This window comes from Merops nubicus, unplaced genomic scaffold (genome assembly GCF_000691845.1).
Source record: "Merops nubicus isolate BGI_N331 unplaced genomic scaffold, ASM69184v1 scaffold18422, whole genome shotgun sequence".
Lineage (NCBI taxonomy): Eukaryota > Metazoa > Chordata > Aves > Coraciiformes > Meropidae > Merops > Merops nubicus.
In genome coordinates, this window is record NW_008595821.1 from 69,785 (window position 1) to 88,320 (window position 18,536).

Sequence of the window (18,536 nt, forward strand, 5' to 3'; positions counted from 1 at the left end):
AGTGAGCCTACACTAAGTTACTCCAGCTGACTCACTGCATAGGAAATTTGTTGAAGAAAAAATATTTTGTTTATTAATTTTCAGTCTTTAACTTTTAGCTGTATCCTTTTACAGGAACTCCAGAAAGTGGAACAGATTTAAAGTCTCATTTCCAAGCCAATGGATTGATTATCTAAGACCCTTCTTGCTACTCTGACAAAAATATCATAAACTATTTTTTTTTTTTTTTTTTTAATATGCACTGGAATGTGGGTTGGTAGGTAGGTGATTGTTGTGCTAGTCCTCTGTATGAGCTGATGAAATGGGATGCTCTTGGAATAAGCCATGAACAATGATTACCAAAGTAGCTCACAACAAATTCAGTTTTCAACATGCCAAGACCCCCATTCTACTCACAATACTCACATTTTTAATGTACTAGTGTGAGCTTCTTATTCCTGATCACATTACTGAACATAATGCCAAACAGATTGCTGCTATTGATTCTGCACTGCTTGTTTTGGGTAAATCAAATCAGCTGGTGTCAGATCTGTGCAGTTTGGCACCTGCTTTTATTGCCTAATTACTGAAGAAAAGACAAACTTGTTATGGTACATGCTGCTATTTCAACTCCTTGCGGCAAAGGCAGCAGCTCCCCTGCTACACAATATGCCTCATACTCAAAACCTGTGCTGGGGCTTGAGGATAAGCAGCCTGCAGCAGAAGAATGGGGCTGAAACGCAGGGGCAGCACTGGAGCAGCTGCCTGGGGGCAGGGAGGCAGGAGGCAGCGGGAGCACGGTCAGGGGCTGGGGCACGACTCTGCTGGCAGCAGATCAGGCCGGGGCAGTTTACTGACAGGGTAAGACAGAGAGCAAGGGGAAAGAGAAAATTCAGCCACATCCAAGTAAGACTGACAAAAGTTTCCGGATTTCAAGGCTTATTAGCATCTTCCACTGTCTGGTGTTTTCTGGTCTGTATTAACCTGATGCTGAGGTTGTGGTTGCAGATACACATCTATCATTCCTCACTCCTTTGATTTTGGCTGTCCTGGTTGCCTTCAGTGACACAGTACATTACACAGCAACTGAAATACCCTTCTAGGGTTTCTTTGCCCAGTAGTGACTGTAAAATTAATCCTGATCAAATGGCTTATTTGATTCAAGTGACTTGTCACTCTCTTGCTGGTGCCTCTGCCCTAACTGATATGTGTAAAGACAGACAGCACCATGATGAATAGATTGATGTTAAATCAAAATGTTATGGGTTCCTTGGTGCTTTGTAATTCAATTTTATACGCCATTCTGATGCCTTTAAAATGGAAAGCTCTGTTTTGGAAAGAACAGTATATTTTTCCTGGATCTGCTGATTTTTAACACTGCTTTTATTCACAGCTTCCAACTTTTTCCTAATGTACATCAAAGAAGAGGCAGCTAATTCACAGGTACCACTGGCATCACTGGTTTACAATGTACAGTACCTGGCTGCAAGCGACCTGGGGATAATAATAGTAATTCTTGTCCAGTCCTCAAAGTCTCCCGTGTGATACACAGTTGGCTCACTCAGCTCCCGGGAGCTTCCCTCACATCCTTTCATGCCCGGAGATGCAGGGTAGCAGCCCTCCTTCACCAGTGACCAGAAGAGCCCAGCATCATGTGAGTACTGAAGCAGAACAGGAGCAGAGCTGCTGTACTGGCTGGTGCAACCAATGTTCAGCTGCAAAAAAGCAGAGCATCAGATATGAGCTGAAGAAACCTAAGCTCTTATTAGTATTTATTGCCCACAAAGTGCCTTCAGCTTCCTGGTTTGGGAAGCTTAGTGCTCTGAATGCTTGCTTTGAACCCTCGTGGCAAACAGTGACTCATGCTCAGAGTCTGTTTCCTATATGCATATGACATTTCTCTCTAAAAATTCCCACTATCCCTGCATCAAGATTGCTGGGTTCAGCACACTGAAACGTGCAAAGAACTTTTCAAAGGTCCTGGTGCATAGCAGGCCACAAACAGCACCTACAGGGCTGTATTAAGAGGATTAGGAAGAGCTGTATCCTCTGAGAACATCCCATCTGCAGTTCTTCAATGTGCCCAGAGGGTCAGCCTGAGCCTCAGGTTCTCCTGCCCTGGGCTGTGAGCCCTGACTGCAGCCTAGTCATCGGTGTTGCAAGAATGATGCCTGGGAGTTGACACTGCAGTCTGGGTCCCCAGAATAAGGCAAAACTGGAGGAATTAGAAAAATGCATATGAAATGTGTAACCAAGACAAAAATCAACTGCTGATATGCGGTTTTCAGTTTCATTATTCAAGCTATCAGAAAAATATGTTTTCATTATTTTATTGCAGAAATTCTACTTGAGCTGTAGAATATAAAATGTAAACCAAAATCATCCTTTTATAATGAGAAAAAAAATTGACAAATCACTATCTCTGAGTTTATCAATGTAAAATTATTCCAGGCAGCTATTTAAAATGGAAATTTCACAAACTCAGGAAAGCATTTAACCATATGTTTAAAATTAAAGCATGCAAATAGGACCAATACATTTATGTGCAGGCCAGTTTAAAAGCTTTCCAAAAAAGAGTGGAGTATAAATTCAGGCCTTAAATAATAGACTTTATAAAGAAGAACCCACTGGTCTCTGATACATGTTGTTTAAGTTTTGTGCATTTATGCTACATTGCCAAGTGTTTCAGCAATGGAAGTTCTATGAAATATTTGTGTCATTTTTTTAGACTACACAATTTTTGAAGCAGCTGTTGATCATCAAACCTGCAGAATGGAGACTTAGTCACTGAACTTAAGTGGTGAAGAGGCAAATAGGATTTTTTCTAGGCTAAATGGTATTTATATTTTGGAGTTTTAGATAGTCTAAAGTATAAAACTCCAAGCAATACTCACTCAAATTGTACTGCAATCCCTCAGTTTGTCTAGCAGTTCATTAGCATAACTTTTAGATGAAATGAGATTACTTTACAAATCCCATTATTTCTAACTAACTTTCCTATTTATGGAACTGTAGGAATTATATTTGAAAAGCTGCCTGTAAACATCTGATCTCTTTAATAATACGGCTTGTAAATTATTCAGGGTCTGTATCCACCAATTATGTAAGGACCATGTATTTGTGGTGAGCTCATTAAAATTGCATTGGGACCAACCTCCAGAATTCACCGATGGGATTTCATTATAAACTCAATAAAATTTTGATTAGGGTTCAGAAACAAGACCTTGTCAAAGCAAATACACTTTATTTGGAGCCCATATTCTGATGTGTTGTTAGACCATTGACATTTTTTTAAGCCCTTGAAAAAAGAGAATGCTTAATTGGAGCCTGTATTCATTGACAAAAGAAAAGTAAACTATATGAAAACCCTACACTGGAGTACAGAGCAGCTTCTAAGACCTTAAATAGTTTTAAATAGAAAAAACATATGCAAACCACATTGGAGCTTTTGTAGTCATGGAGTCCACGACGGAATAGATCCTTTTTGCCTTTATAGTACAGTGGCATTTCCTAGTACTGACTAGAATACAATGACAGTCACTTCAACCCACTTCTGAAACATGTCAAGGAACAACAAGCTTTAAAACTTCTCCAGGGGGTGAAAAAACTCTCCTGCACTAAGTTTTTGACTCTCCTTTTAGAAAGCAGCATGGTATTTTATGCTGTATGAATTCATACTTGTGCTCTTCACATCATTTTATGCAGTGGTGGAACTTGTCACCTTGTTTGGAACTGTGGTCCCAGTGATATCTTGCAAGTATTGACTGAGGGAAGTTTTACTGGTATTCTGCAGGGATTTACATTTAAGGAATACCTTGAACTGCAGGACGTATCCAGGCTTCAGAGTTAAATCTCGAGTCACTGCAAACCGGTCTCCATCTGATTTACCAAAAAGCATGGCAGAGGGGGTGGCAGAGCAAAAACTTTCATTTTTGGTCATCCCTTCATTGGCCAACATTAACCATACGCTCAGCTGGTTCATTGGGTAATCAAATGCTGGTTTTTCATAAAAGTTCTGTTAGAAATGGAAATGAAAAGGAAAGCAATAACAAGTACTATCACCTTGCAGTGTGCCTTCAGAATAATTCCCCAAATCACCAACTTTCAAACGTTGCAATTTTTATTTTCTGTAATTTAAAAAGAAAAAAAAAAAAAGGAGTTTTCCAAATTTCTGTCTTGGGTTTTTGTGGAGATAAGAAAATAGAAGCCTAATAGTTTTTTTAGTAAGACCCAGTTATTCCCACACAGACAGACACAGCTGGAAACACTACAACTCTTTCTTTAGTTACACCCAATATTTTCAAACAAAACTATATTAAAAGTCTGGTAACAGAGAGAATAGTTCCTGTTTCACGGGGATGACCACAGCCTGCTCTTGCTTATTACCTGTGGTAAAGTGGGATTAACAACGGGAATGATGTGCTTCTGCTTCTCTGACAAAATGATGATGTCATCAATGGCCCACTGATCATACCCTTCCCCTGAAAACACGGGCTGCCACCAGCGAAACCTGGTGCAAGGCGTCTTGGCTGCAGCTGGCAGCTCCAGATAGACAAATCTGAAGAACAGAAATTCAGCAGAACTTTAGAGAACACAGTTTGTAGAGAAAAGGAGGAAAGACCACTTAACAGGGAAAAGAGGAAGGAAAGACAGTGTCTTATCTAGACATGTAGAAGTCCTCAGAAATCTTCTACATATCTGGATACCTATTTACACACTGCATATAAAGAAGCCTTCTTGTCTGTGGAGAATGTAAACTCTTTAAGACAATGGCTATTTTTTACTGTTTATTACTATATTGCCTAGCACAATAAGGAACTGATTTGAACTCTTCATCTTTGACTTGAACTGTTCGGCTGATCCACGTTCAGCAAGTCTGAACATTCTTCTGGTGACAACAAGTAACAGTGAAATATGCTGGCAAAATTGATTTGTCAATCTCTTTTGCTGGTGCTGGTTAGGGCTATTTGTAGAAAAAAGCATCCTTCTATTAAAATGCAACAGATTGTGTAGTGGAGTTTTCTGCTGTGGATAAAAAGAATTCAGCCCTCCCATATGTATCTTCATAACAGAACTTTAGATGTTCTCCAATAGTTTGCTTTATGTTCAACTTAGGAAACACCTTACAAAAATGGCGTTAAATACATGTTAAAGTTTCAAACCTAGTCATAGTTATGTTAAAGAGTACAATAAATAGTTACTTGTTTGCTCCTATTTCAGACACCTTGCATATATGCATTCACACATGTATTCCTTTTGATACTGTTTCTTTATATCATGTTATTCTGTACCACAGACTCTGCTTCACTTCATGGTTAGGCAGAGAGATGGAGAAGAATTGTTCAAGTCTACAGGGAACCTTCTTTTCCAGAGGATTCCTAGATTTATGCACTGGAAAATAAGGATTTAAAAAAGGAAGTCCAGACCACATTTGAAGCAGCAGAAAAATAAATACGTATAGCTGTATTCAGTAAGGACCATCACTCTTGGTTACTCAGAGGGGCAAATGTTTTGTCTAAAAATAGTGTATTGGATAGTCCAGTGACAAAGTTTTCAGTATGTAGTTTTTCTTTGTTGGATACATCCTGTAATTTTGACAAAGCAGATGCTAAACCACCCAGCTACTGGATGAAGGGAAGGTGGTGGATGTAGTTTTTTCTGGATTTTAGTAAGGCTTTTGGTACTATCCCTCACAGCATTCTTATGGAGATGTCCAGCTGTGGGAGGAACAGGTTCATGATGTGCTCTCTGAAGGGTAGAGTTCAAAGGGCTCTAGTGGATGGGGCTACATCTGGCTGGTGACTGGTCACCAGTAGTGTTCCTCAGGGTTCAGTTCCAGGGCTAGTCCTGTTCATTATCAACTATCTGGAAGCAGGAGTTGAATGCACCATTAACAAGTTTGCTGGTGATACTAAACTGGGAGGTGCTGTTGACTCTCTTCAGGGACAAGAGGCCTTGCAGAGGCATCTAGACAGATTGGAGCACTGGGCTATAATTAATGGGATTAATTTCAACAAGTCAAAATGTCACGTTCTGCACATAGGATGGAGTAATGCTGGGCACAGGAATAAACTGGGAATGGATTGGCTGGAGAGCAGCCCTGTAGAAAGGGATCTTGGTGTGCTGGTTGGCAGCTGACTCAATATGGGTCTAAGTGTGCCCTGGCAGTCAAGCGGGCAAATTGATGGAGTGCATCAAACACAGCAGAACCAGTCCATCAAAAGAGGTTACCCAGCTGTATCCAGTGTTGGTGTGGCCTCGCGCTGAGTACTGTGTAGTTCGGGGCTTCACAGTTTAAGAAGGGTGTGAAGGTACTTGAATGCCTCCAGAGGAGAGCAAAAAAGCTGGTGACAGGGCTGGAAGGAATGTCCTGTGAGGAGCAGCTGAGGACTTTGGGCTTGCCAAGTTTGGAGAAGGAGGTACTCATCTCTTCTCCCTGGTATCCAACGATAGCATGTGCAGGAATGGTTCAAAGCTGCATCAGCGGAGGCTTAAACTGGACATTAGAGAGCATTTCCTTACTGAGAGGGTGGTCAAACACTGGAACAGTTTTTCTAGAGAGGTGGCTATATGCCCCAAGCCTGTCAGTGTTTCAGAGGCATTTGGACAGCATCCTTAAAAACATGCTTTAACTTTTAGGCTTTGAATTCATCAGGCAGTTGGACTTGATGATCATTCTAGGTTACTTTCAACTGAAACCTATTCTATTCTATTCTATTCTATTCTATTCTATTCTGTTCTATTTAGAAGCTTAATGATTTTAGACTTCTAAGTGCTTAGACCATCTTTAGTAAAGGGCAGTTTGCTGAGTTACAGAAGTTCTGAAAATGTTTGTTGCAATGTAAAATGACAAGGTAGGGAGAAAAAGTTATTTAACATATAAAAAGACATGAACTAATATGAATAATATTAATACCTATGCAGACAAATGCAATTTAAATTTTCACTGGCAAACTATCTCACAGTAAATTTGAAATGCTGAACATGATTTCTTCTCCTCCTTAAATATTGCTTTAAAGGAGTTTCTGTTGTAGTGACATTAATACATGTTCATTAGATCCAAAACCAGAGTCAGAGGAAATGGCACGTTTCTACACCTCATTTGGGCAAGTTGTGTATTTTCTTGTTAATGTTTTGCAGATATTAGTAGTTTAGTCATGTTTCACATGGGGGGTGAAAGATTAGAAGCTTTATATTTTAGTTGTTTTTTTTTTTTAAGGCCCACGTTCATTAGATTTCTCCTTGCTAGTGACAGGAGTTTACTTTGGCAGCCTGGAAAAGTTTCTATAGAATGATGGCTTTTAAGCATTAGAACTTGAAATGATTATTCATGTTTTCATAAATTGAGAAATAGATCTTTTAAAAGCTGATGCAGTATGGATTTAATTGAGACCAAAATTATACCTGGGTTTGCTGAAGTCAGAGAAATACATTTCTGCTAGTAGCTGCCAGTTGATACCACCATTATTGCTGTACTGCAGCAGCACACCTTCTTCTCTGCTGTCTGGTTTATTGCACGAAGAACTGTCTCCTCCTATCTGGATGTAAAACTGGACAAAATCCACCCAGGTTGTATCCAAATCCCAGCTTACCAACTGCCTTTTTCCAGCCTACAATATGAAGAACAAAGGGATAATAATAATAATAGTAAATGTGATATTTTTTATGAAAGATTTTTTTTAATGTCTATTATGAATAGACATATTTAAAGATGAACAGCACAGATGAACATTGCATAGAAAAATGCACAACACAGTGGACACTGAATTTTGTGATACCATGATATCTTTTTTCTTTCAGATGATGATTGCCCATCTTTTTTATGTCTTAATCACTCTGGTGTGATACCACAAGAATTTTTATTATTAGATTTCAACACACTATATGATTTTACAGTACAATTTCCACACAACTGTTTTATCTTCCTTCCTTCAAGGCCCCAAGTACCTTCATAAGACAAAGAGCAAACACTAGGTATCAACCAACCAGGGCTCTAAATTCAGATTTTTAATGGAAAAGCATAAAGCAGTAAAATGAGATTTTTGAAGTGTCATTTCCCCAGTCACACCTTGCATTGTATGGGGTTACCCAATCATCTGAAACTACAGCCCCTGTCATACCTGTTGCTTGAAGCCCATCTCTTACACAAGAACAAGGGACTGGCATTTTCTCTTCATGCCTCACCTGAGTAGGATTTTTTCCTACACAAAGCTGTGCTCTTTTCCTACTAGGTATTGTAAATCCCAAGTCTCTCAACTAAAACCTATGGATTTAGTTTTGGGTTTGCTGAAGCATATCTGCGAGAAAAAAAACAGCTTCATAAAATTTAATGAGCAACTTTTCCAAATATGTGTTTGAGTTCTAGCAGGAAACACCTCTTATGTGTCTACACTGGTCAACATAGTCACTCTGTACATGTTGGCAAAGGAACAGAGAGTATATTAATCTAAAAAAAAATCTTTAAAGTTTAGAGACTTTTTTTGTAACTGGAATGATCCCATTCCCCTCTTTCTCTTGTGTCCTGGTGCTTGGGACTGAGCTTGTGGGCTTGCACATCAACAAGCCTACAAGATGCTGACATGTGATGTGAAGCTGCCCAAAGCAAGGCAGGACAGAGAGTGAAAAGAGTGTCCCCACATTGAAGTGACCTGCACACCCCATGCCTCACACAGCATCTCACCACCACAAGCTTTTATAGACTGGGCAAAGGCAAATACCTGCAGCTGGAGGGAGGATGCAGGGATCATAGTTCTGCATTAATTAAAAGTAGCTGCAGCCTGGTACTGCCTCACAAAACCTGGGCTAAGTTAGAAAACGATGCCTATATTTTAAATAATTTTTTTTTCCTCTGTCTTACTTGTACATTCATCATCTTTCTGGTAAATTTCCAGACAAATTTGAGATAAGCTGAATATAAGTGACAAGATTCATGAGCTGAGATTTAAAATAAAATTTGTGGTTTTTAATAAGATGATAGATATATTGAAATTCTGTTCTATTTATCACCCCTTTCCTCTTTCTACCCACTATCAGGTAAACTCAGCACAAATTAATGTCTATTGCTTTCTTTCTCAGAACATTTTGATTTGCTAGTGTTACAGCCTGGGTCCATAACTCATTTGTAGGCTCTTGCAAATAAGCCACATCACACTGCTAGACTAACTTCTGGAAGCTGAATGCTTGAAGCTTGATTAGCTTACACCACAGATGCCAAGTAAAAACCTGTGAAGAATACTTTGACCCTCAAAAAGCTCATTCAGGACACAGTCATACCGATTTGGTCTTGAATTATGTCTGCTGTTTTGGTTTATTTGGTGGTTTATTCCCTACTTAGCAAAAGCCCTCCTGGATGGTGCCATGAGAGTAAGATGGGCTCAGTCTTAGGTATAGCCCCAAGCATCCAGGTGCTGCCCCACATGGCTAATACTGGCCAAGGAGACACTGATAATCTCGTGGTAGTTTGTTTTCACATCTTCATTTGGAGAACCACAGGAATTTGAAATGATCATAATCAAATCAAACTAGTAACAGGTACTGAAGATGCATGGGTAGGTGTGTCGTGGCTGGCTGAGGGTACCCAATGTGCCAACCTGCAATGCATCAAGCTCTGGCTGTAAGACTATTTCAGGTGGGTTTTCCATGCATACACCCCACAACAGCTCTGCCTGCCAAAGGGTTAACCACAGAACCAGGTTAATTGAGGAGGGGCATGAGTGACATAAAACCTTGGAGGAATTGTAGGAGCTAATTGAAAGAGCTCTATACTGTGAACACACCTACAATTGATTAAAATGAGTTGTAAAACAAAAGACAGAGGGTCTGCAGAACAAAGCCAACGTTAATGGTGGTAGCAGTAATTGATTATGGCAGTAAACATTAGACAGTCAAATAAAAAGTAGCTATTTGGGCAAATGAAAAGAAATGAAGCCTGTGAATATGAGCTCCCAAAACAATACAGAACTGTTGGGCAACTATAATTTTTTTTTTATTATTATCTACCAGCATGGCCACTTGACGCCTTGAAAAAGATCTAAACAGAAATTAAATAGACCACCTTCTGTTGATGGCACACAGACTGCTACTACTCAAGAAATGAATGATAACCTAACCCTTAGAGATCAATAGAGAGAAGCCAAGAATTTCTAAATGAGTTTTTCACTCCTCCTTAGCAGAAATCAGCAAAAAGATCATAGCAGGTTAATTCTAATTTAGTAAACTACTTTTGAGAAACTTGGCATAAGGAACTGAGACAGAAGGAAAAACATCTAACAGAGAAGACAATTATATAAAAAAAATCCAATTATCACAATTAGCTAGTTATACTGATTGGTCTATTATGAAATTTTCAGCACAGAGCTGTATTTCCAGGGGAGCTGGATGTGAGACTATGTAGGAGTGCTGAAAATTATTTGATGGGTTAGATTATTGTAATGAGGTAAACAACACACAATTACACAGTGTTGCATATAGGGTAGTCTTCTGGGACTAATCTTGGTCTCATGACAGCAGTGGCAGCTTGATCAAATCTTTAAAAGAGAAGCACATAGCTGCATTTATACACCTCCTTTCAATTAAGAACAAACCAAAATCTAGTACAACACCCAAGGAACAACAATAAAAAATAAATCTGTGTTTACAACCCATAATCTTACACCCAGTCATAAAGATCTCCTTTTATTTTAGCTATGATTGCTATTAATTAGCAGAATTCCCTGTATCTCTTTCCTACACTATTATTTTTGTCTGCAAAGGATCTAAATTACACAGAAGTGTACCTTCCTACAAGCTAATCACTTTCTAAAAGTCTGGAGGGGTTGTTTTTTCACTTGTTTTAGTTCCGTGACCTCAAATTAAGCTGTTTGTCCTCTGGAAAACCTTCCTCCATCCCTTACTTAGAACATTACAGAAGAAACAAATGGGAACTGCTTGATGCTGAGAAATAACTGAGTCTTAAAACAGAAAATGGCCTATCAAGATGGTATGAATGTGCACACTTCCCAGCACACTAGTGATTTACTTCCACTACAGCTGGTATTTCTTGAATACATAATGCGTGAGTCTTTCCCCATCTCTTTTGATTGCTTTGTTCCTTACCTGCAGAGCACATCTGTGCTGTTTAATGCACTTCTCATACTGTGTGCAGCTTTTTGCCACCTTCCTTTTCTTTGCCATACAACCACATCATGCTGCATTCAAACCTGCAGTCTCCTATCCCTTATTCGTACCTTGTTGAAATAGAGCGAAGAGCCAGATGAGATGACCCCACAGCCTTCTTCAGGTTTGACAACCTCTCCCCCAATAATTTCCTGCCATTCTGTCTTCAGGCTGTCTGAGTTCTCAAAATCAGACATGACAGTAGAAGGGAGGGGATTTTCAGGCTGACATTCAGTACCCTGAAATCCTGAGTCACACCTGGAAGGAAGGGTAAATGTAACAAGCTTTTAAAGACTTTCTTTGACACTGCCAATTACTTAAGGTGGCACACTAGGCTTTTAAAATTAGATGTGAAATAACAAGTCATTTTGGGGTTGAAATTTTGGATCCTGGAAACAAACTAGAATAACTGGATAATGGAAAGAAGCTGTATCGTATTGCTTAATAGCTCCTGTGGCTTCCAGAAAGTTTTGAGCTGGCAGGCAGTTGTCATTGCCCTTGGCAATGCACCCTTTCTGACAGGGGCTGCCAAGCATTGCTGAGCTGGTACCAGGCATCTTTATGACCTAGAGAAACTGCTCTGGCACTGAGCTGGTCCCCTGGGTCCTTGTGCACAGGGCTGGAGGGGTCACCAGGACACCAGGAGGAGGGCAGCTTTTTGCCACTGAAGGCTCTTCCAGTGCCTGCATCTTCCAAGTGTATGGGTTATTGGAGACAGAGGCACGGAGCAATCAGCCATTAATATTGCTTGAATGATCTAACCCCCCACAGCACATTTCTTTTTTGATATTTAACCTAAAAATAAGGGCAAGCAAAAAAAAAAAAAAAAAGGCAAAATAATAGGATATCTTAAGTATGAGGAAGCCATTGCTAAGAGTAACTGGCAAATGCTTTATACCTGCAAACGCCGTGGTCGCACCAGCCATGCCCGCTGCACATGTTGGGACACTGCTGCCCGATGTAGATGTTGTCCAGGGCCCACTCGTCCTGGGCTGTGTAGTAGCACTGGCTCCAGCGGAAACGTGTGGCGCTGGACCTTAAAACCAGTAACAACCCTTTAGTTCATGATTCACTACAAAATTGTAGGAAAAAAGATAAATTGCAACTATAAAAAATGCAGTAAGTTGATATTACATTCGCAGTCCAGCCTGGAAAGATGAGCACAGTCCAAGACAGGGTTTTGCAAATGAACTTTCTAGACGACGCCCCTGCTGCGCAGGGCTATACAATGGACTTGCCAGTCATTACTGACCCTTCTGAGGAGAGCTGCAGAGGTGTTATGGGGACTTTGTACATTATTTTAAGCTAAACCTATGAATCAATATTATCAGATTTTTACCGAGTCAGATTTGACCCTCACAGAAACTAGAAACGTGTCTAGGGTGTGACTTTGATTTTTATATTTTTGGTCATAGATAAGAGGCTATAAGTTGTGTAAGAAGTTTCTTCTGTTATTTATTATTTTAAAATTTGTATTCAATTAAATTTTTTTTGAGTGTATGTGTTTCTCCCCTTTGAATACTGGCTATTTCTATTCAACAACAGTTGACTGTTTTTCTTTGATAGAAATGCATTTTTGTTAGGATGATTGTAAACTAGATTTTGCTCAGGTATCACTGGTGACATTGTGATCACAAGTTTTTGACAAAGATCATGCTTCATAGCATGAAGACCTGCTTTTTTTTCTACATTGCAAACAAGTTGCTCTTGGCCAGATACCCCAAACAAAATCTTTAACACCCATTAACCCAATGGGAAATCATTAGGTTACATTACTTGCCTATATATAACTACGCTCTGAATATTTGCAATACTTTTCAAGTGAATACCTTGCTGCAGTTTCTCCTTTCTATTTAAATACTCTTCAACAGCTTTATTTTTCTTTATTGTAGTGGAGTCAGGTAACATTATCTATTAAAAAGCACTTGATGCTGGCCCTCTAGGACACTGTCCAATGTGACACTGATATTTTCCATGCTCAGTGACTCCTGCAAGTGAAGCCCAGCGTGACATCCACCACCCTTAAAAACCAATGCTAGAAAAGAAACTTAATCATAAGAAGAGGAAATTTTGTCTCCTTCAAGTCTTTCCAAGCTACCGTGACAACCTGTGCACATCACATCCAACAGGTTACAGGTGTGGGCTAGTGGCAGCGCCCACAATGAGATAAAGAAAAAGTTGTGAAGTGAAACAAAGATGAGAAATTGTTCACCATGATGGAGCAAAAGGGACTATGCCAGATGCATGATGAGTCTGGGGAAAAAAAAGGGGTGGTGAGGGCAACATAGATGCTGAGGCTGTGTCTCAGAGTTGTGGAGTGGACAGAGAAAAGAAGGAGGATTGTTTTGACTGTGGAGGATTAAAAATCAGACAGACCTATGCCTGACTAAGGGCTGACTGACTGGGCAAGTGGAGGACGAAAAGCAGGAGGCTCCTTGAGGAGTTAGGAGTTTCTTTCCTAGCTTGTTTCTGAGCTATATGTCTATGTTATGATGGGACAGGATATAATGCTGTTACTCTAATTTAAGATAAAAATCCCTTCCCCTCATCCTTCAAAAATCTGTGAAGAATAAGACCTATTAAAATTACTATTATAAAGGTGGCTGAGTCTCCTGCTCACACGTATAGAAGTTAAAAAAAGCAGATATATGAGGCCCATGCAGCTAAAATGGACAGCACAACATAGCAGTTAGCCACCCAGTCACATACTAGAAGCACACAAAGATTAATTTAGTAAGTGCTTGGAGAAATTTTTAAAATACCAATTCTGAATTTCTTTAAAAAACAAGTGAAGCTGCCCAAGGGCTTGATTTTTAATTGAAATTAGTCTTGTATGTTTTAAATATCTGCTTGATATTGCAAACACTGTAAGCATTTTTACAGGATGCAGAGTTAATCTGTGGGGGCAGATCTGCTGATTAAATACTCCCTCAGGATATAATGTATTGATGTCTTACATTACCAGAGCTATGAGTTATCCATTAAAAGTGCACAATGCCAGTAATCTGCATACGAAGGACTTCCTAGGCTTGCATTGGCAGAATGGACAGTCAGTATTCACCACAATTATTTGCTGTTTATTTTTGGAGTACTCTGAAGCCAGCGTGTCACCACAGTGGTGGTGTTCACGTTTGCTCCGGAGCATCAACAGCACCACAGGGAGCCCTGACAGAGACTGTGTGCTCCGGAAAGAGCAGAAACAACTGGTGCTAACTCTCACATGTGCTGAGGAAAAGAATAGTGAAACCAAAGAAAGGTTTCAGAGAAGGCAAGCCACCCCCACACTGCCCACAGCCTCTCAGAACAATAAAAGTGTGTCCTGTTAGTGACAGGAGGGAGAGCATGGCAGCCAGGTTCCTTTGGTTTTCATTAGTGAAGGTGTGTAGGTAGAGGTGGGGTGTGTGACTCTGCAGCCCAGGGGTATTTACAGCATCTGAGGCGGCAGGCACTTTCACCATCCTGTGGAAGTCCCATGGTACCAAACAAGTGGTGTTGCCCCCTGAACACAGTTCCTTGTGCTGCTTTGGTGTGGCATCAATGGCATTCCTTCAGCTGCTCACTGGCTGCTGCCAGGTACAAACGTCCCTGCAAGGAGACTGTGTGGATGCATCATGGCTGGTTTTGGGGCATCAGGCTCAAACCTGCCCTTCAGAAACCCATGGGTAACAACAAAGTGCATCTCTGTTGCTGAGGAGCACTACACCTGAAACCCCACTGAGAAGCCCCATGTGCAGCACTGCTGTGGGGCTGTTCCCAGGGTTGGCCCCACACTGCAAGGTGCTAGGGCTGACGGCCCACGCTGGAGCTCATGTGGGTTTCACCTGAGCAAAACATTTCCAAGAACAGGCTCACTGTCCCCCTCCTGCTGCAGGGGACTGCCACCCTGCCAGACCCAGAGCACAGAGCCACACTTTGCTGGGATGTCTCCACCTTCCTTCTCAGGTCTCAGATGTTGGCTGCACAACAAGCTAAGGGTGAGCTCAGCTCTGCTTGTCACTTAGAAGGTCCCATAGATGAAAGCAGTGGTGGCAGGACATTTGTTTCCATCACTTAAGGGGAGGGGAGGGAGGGAGGAGTCCCGTTGCCACCTGGAGAGGAACATGTGGCTGAAACAGAGGTGTGTGCATCATCTGGGTGGCTGAGGATGGTCCCCGGCGAAGCACACCCTAGTGGGAAGGGTTTATTTTCGCCTGCAGACAAAGCAAGCTCCTTCCTGGGGACAGCATCGCCACTGCAGGGATCCCACGGTCCCTGAGCTGCAGCTGGGGGAGGGTCTGCCCTCGCCTTCCCACCCAAGTGGGCAGTCATGGCCTGCAGAAAGCAAGGCCATCATCACGTGGCTGTGGGCAGCAAAAGCTCTCATGGATTCAGATTCCAGTCTGGGCATGGGATAAGGAGTGTTAGGCTGCAATTGCAAAAGCAATGCCTCTGAAAAGCCAGTCTTGCTCAGTTTTTGAAAGCTTTCCAAGGCTGCTCTGCACCTCAAGGTAACAACAGCTTAAGAGGATTATGCTGTTAAAAATGGTAATGAGCAATTTTAAAAAGCCATGTTAATTAAGAAAAGAGAATACGGAGCTGAGTGTCAGCTGCATTCTCAGTGATAATATATCAGTTTTCTGGACAACCACTATTTGGACACCTATGCAACTGGGAAGAATGATGAAAGCATTTTACTGCAAGCAAAGAAACCTCCCTGGTTCTCATATTTCTTCCATGTTTTGGGTTTTTTTCTGATGCTATTGGAAGGCAATCTGGCATTGTGATGACATTATATCTAAGTCAAGTTGATGTCAAATAAAACTCACTGTTGTTGTGTGACATTTTATATAAGCACATGGAAATCATGTCCCAGATGTATCGCGACTGAAATGATGTTCTTCCTCTTATAAAATTTTTCAGATATGTGAGTTAAAATAAAATCATTGTCTTCTCTCTTGATATTAAGAACCTTAATGATCTAATGCAAATTTGTAGCTGATAAAATTATATTTGCTACCTTCTGAGTTACCATAATTACATTTACCCAATTATCTTGAAACTCTCATTCAGTCATTAGGTGTTGATTTGTTTATGAAGTCAGCAACTGACAGCTGCTTGTATCTCATTAAGGCCTGTTCATATGTAAATGCCTCCCATAAAACTGAAATTAATTTTCATCAGTGTTAGAAATGTTCAGTTCAAGTACAATACAACTTTAGTGAGCGGGTGCATACATTTCATTTCTCCAACACAAGTCTCACTCTTGCAGCAGATTTCCTAACATCCCAAACCTCGGATTATACAGGCACTTTGTAAACTCGTGTTTGCCAGATGCAGAACATCTACATATGTTCACTGCAGTTTTGGGAAGGAGGAAGACCTGGCTCTCCCCTTCTGCATTGTTCTTCCTGCCCATTACTAAGTTTTTGCCCATGCGTGGTGTTGCAGTGGAGTGTGGGAGGGGACGGGAGAGAGGGTGCCCCAAAGAGAAGCCCTACAAAGCATATTGACACCAGGCCCCTGGGATGGTGCCCTCTGTGTGGCTGGGCTGGCAGGGGAGCCTTGCACACCGAATGTTCATCAGTAACCCCCAGGTGTGTGAAGGCAGAAACTTGCCCTCTGTTCACAAGTGTGTTTTAAAAATGAAACAGAAAAATCCCCTCCCAGTCTCAACCCAAAGGAATGACTGAGCTCTCAGTCTGCTCCTGGCCAGTGGAAAGGAGGGAAAAAAACAGGGAAAGCCGCTGAGATGTGCCTGGTGTGCTGGATTGCTTTGGTGGGGAATGTGCAGCCATCCTTCCTCTTCACCCCAATTATACCATAGTGCAACAGTCATACTGAAAATGTATTTTATGAAAAGTAAAGTAATGTTCAGTGGTAATTTGTACCTTAATTACAAACAAAGCTCTGCTACCAGACAAGAATCCCTTCAGATAGAAGATAGAGTGTGAAATATTTATGATTTGTGCACAGCATATAACAGGAACCTGGCTATTATTTCATCATAATTTCTCCCCACGGTCTCCTAAATTAAAATGGAATTATTTGCTTCTGTCATCTAATATGCTGAGGAAAATTATTACATCCTAAAGAAAAAAAGGCCCACAACATTGGCACTATCAACTATACAGTGTGCAATAATAACAACTTTGAGTACAGTATATATCTTATAAATAAATTTCAAAGTAACAGCCTGCTTTAGAGTATAACCTACTAGATGCTTTTTAAACTCCTAAGTGCCTATGTGAGCCAGAGATTTTACAGCTGGTGGCATATAACAGCTTGTAAGATTTAGTACATTATAATCTAACTACAAAGCAGTTATTTATAGACTTACTTGTGCCATTTGGTATTATCTGACCTGATAAGCTTTAAGGATTAAATATTTGTCCCTGATGTTTTTCCTGGAAATAGGAAATTCTGAATACTAAGTGTGAAATAAAAATGGCCAGCATGTTGAAAGAAGGTATCATTGTGAGGTGGTTGGTAGAAACGGGTTGTGTTGGGGCTGTGCAGAGTGAAGAAAAATGATAAAGGATGGGGAAATAAAATGAGAACTTAATCTGAGCAAGCGTTCATTGCAATTTCTGTAATGAATTCAGGTCAAACATAAGAGAAGTGTAACTCTAATTGGAATAATTCAATTCTAAAATGGAGGAAGCTCTGTAGATTATTGAGAAGTATGACAACTTTTTATTTGTATGTTATAATAAAACTTTTAAAATAAGCAATGGAACAAATAATCTAGTTAAAATGTTAGGGCAGGAAAAATAAGTTTGATCAGAATGCAATGAATAGGGTAGGGGTTTCTGATAGTTTTTTGTTGGCTTTTTTTTTCAGAAGAGAAATGTTATTTTTAACAACATGCTATAAAAAGAAACAAGAGGTTAAAAATTCCCAGAAATGAATCATAAGTAATTGTTTGTACAAGGCTTTGGTTTGAAGATGTAAACAGTAAGGAATGTGGAAAATAAAAATTAATAATCCAAATAAATCCTTCCTCCAGTCAGGCATTCACAGACGAGTGCCACTATTTTTGAAAAGGTCTGAACTTTATTGGAAGAGTCACATTATGTATTAAAAACAATCTAAACAATAGTTTCTGGTGATGTCACCAAGATTTCACTCTAAGTAAGGAAGACGTTTTATGTTGAATACTTGCAACTGTGTCAGCCCTGATATGCTGGCACCCCTCCCATCTGCTTGAGTATGATCTACAGACGGTTTGATCTTTGTCACAGCAATATAAAAGTAGATTAATTATCTGTACCCCTCAAGAAAAAAGAAAAAAGAAGAAAGAAATGCTCACCAAGTCTTCTGTGGTAAAAGGACGGTGATTCTCCTCCACTGAGTAAATTCGCTGGAGTGGTAAATACTTGGAGATGTAAACTCCTGACAGCTCGGCATACTGGGAAGGCATTCCT

The 18,536-nt window shown here is 40.4% G+C and overlaps 1 protein-coding gene across 1 annotated transcript in view; it reads right to left on the reverse strand.

Annotated features, from left to right (window-relative positions):
* RELN (reelin) overlaps positions 1–18,536 on the reverse strand; it is a gene marked incomplete at its 5' end in the record, with an annotated part of 111,570 nt that overhangs the window by 64,595 nt on the left and 28,439 nt on the right. The window contains 7 exons of the mRNA XM_008936202.1: positions 1,459–1,694; positions 3,794–3,994; positions 4,366–4,537; positions 7,384–7,589; positions 11,205–11,391; positions 12,032–12,169; positions 18,422–18,534. Coding sequence (XP_008934450.1) covers positions 1,459–1,694; positions 3,794–3,994; positions 4,366–4,537; positions 7,384–7,589; positions 11,205–11,391; positions 12,032–12,169; positions 18,422–18,534 — 1,253 coding nt within the window. The remainder of the gene's footprint in view (positions 1–1,458; positions 1,695–3,793; positions 3,995–4,365; positions 4,538–7,383; positions 7,590–11,204; positions 11,392–12,031; positions 12,170–18,421; positions 18,535–18,536) is intronic.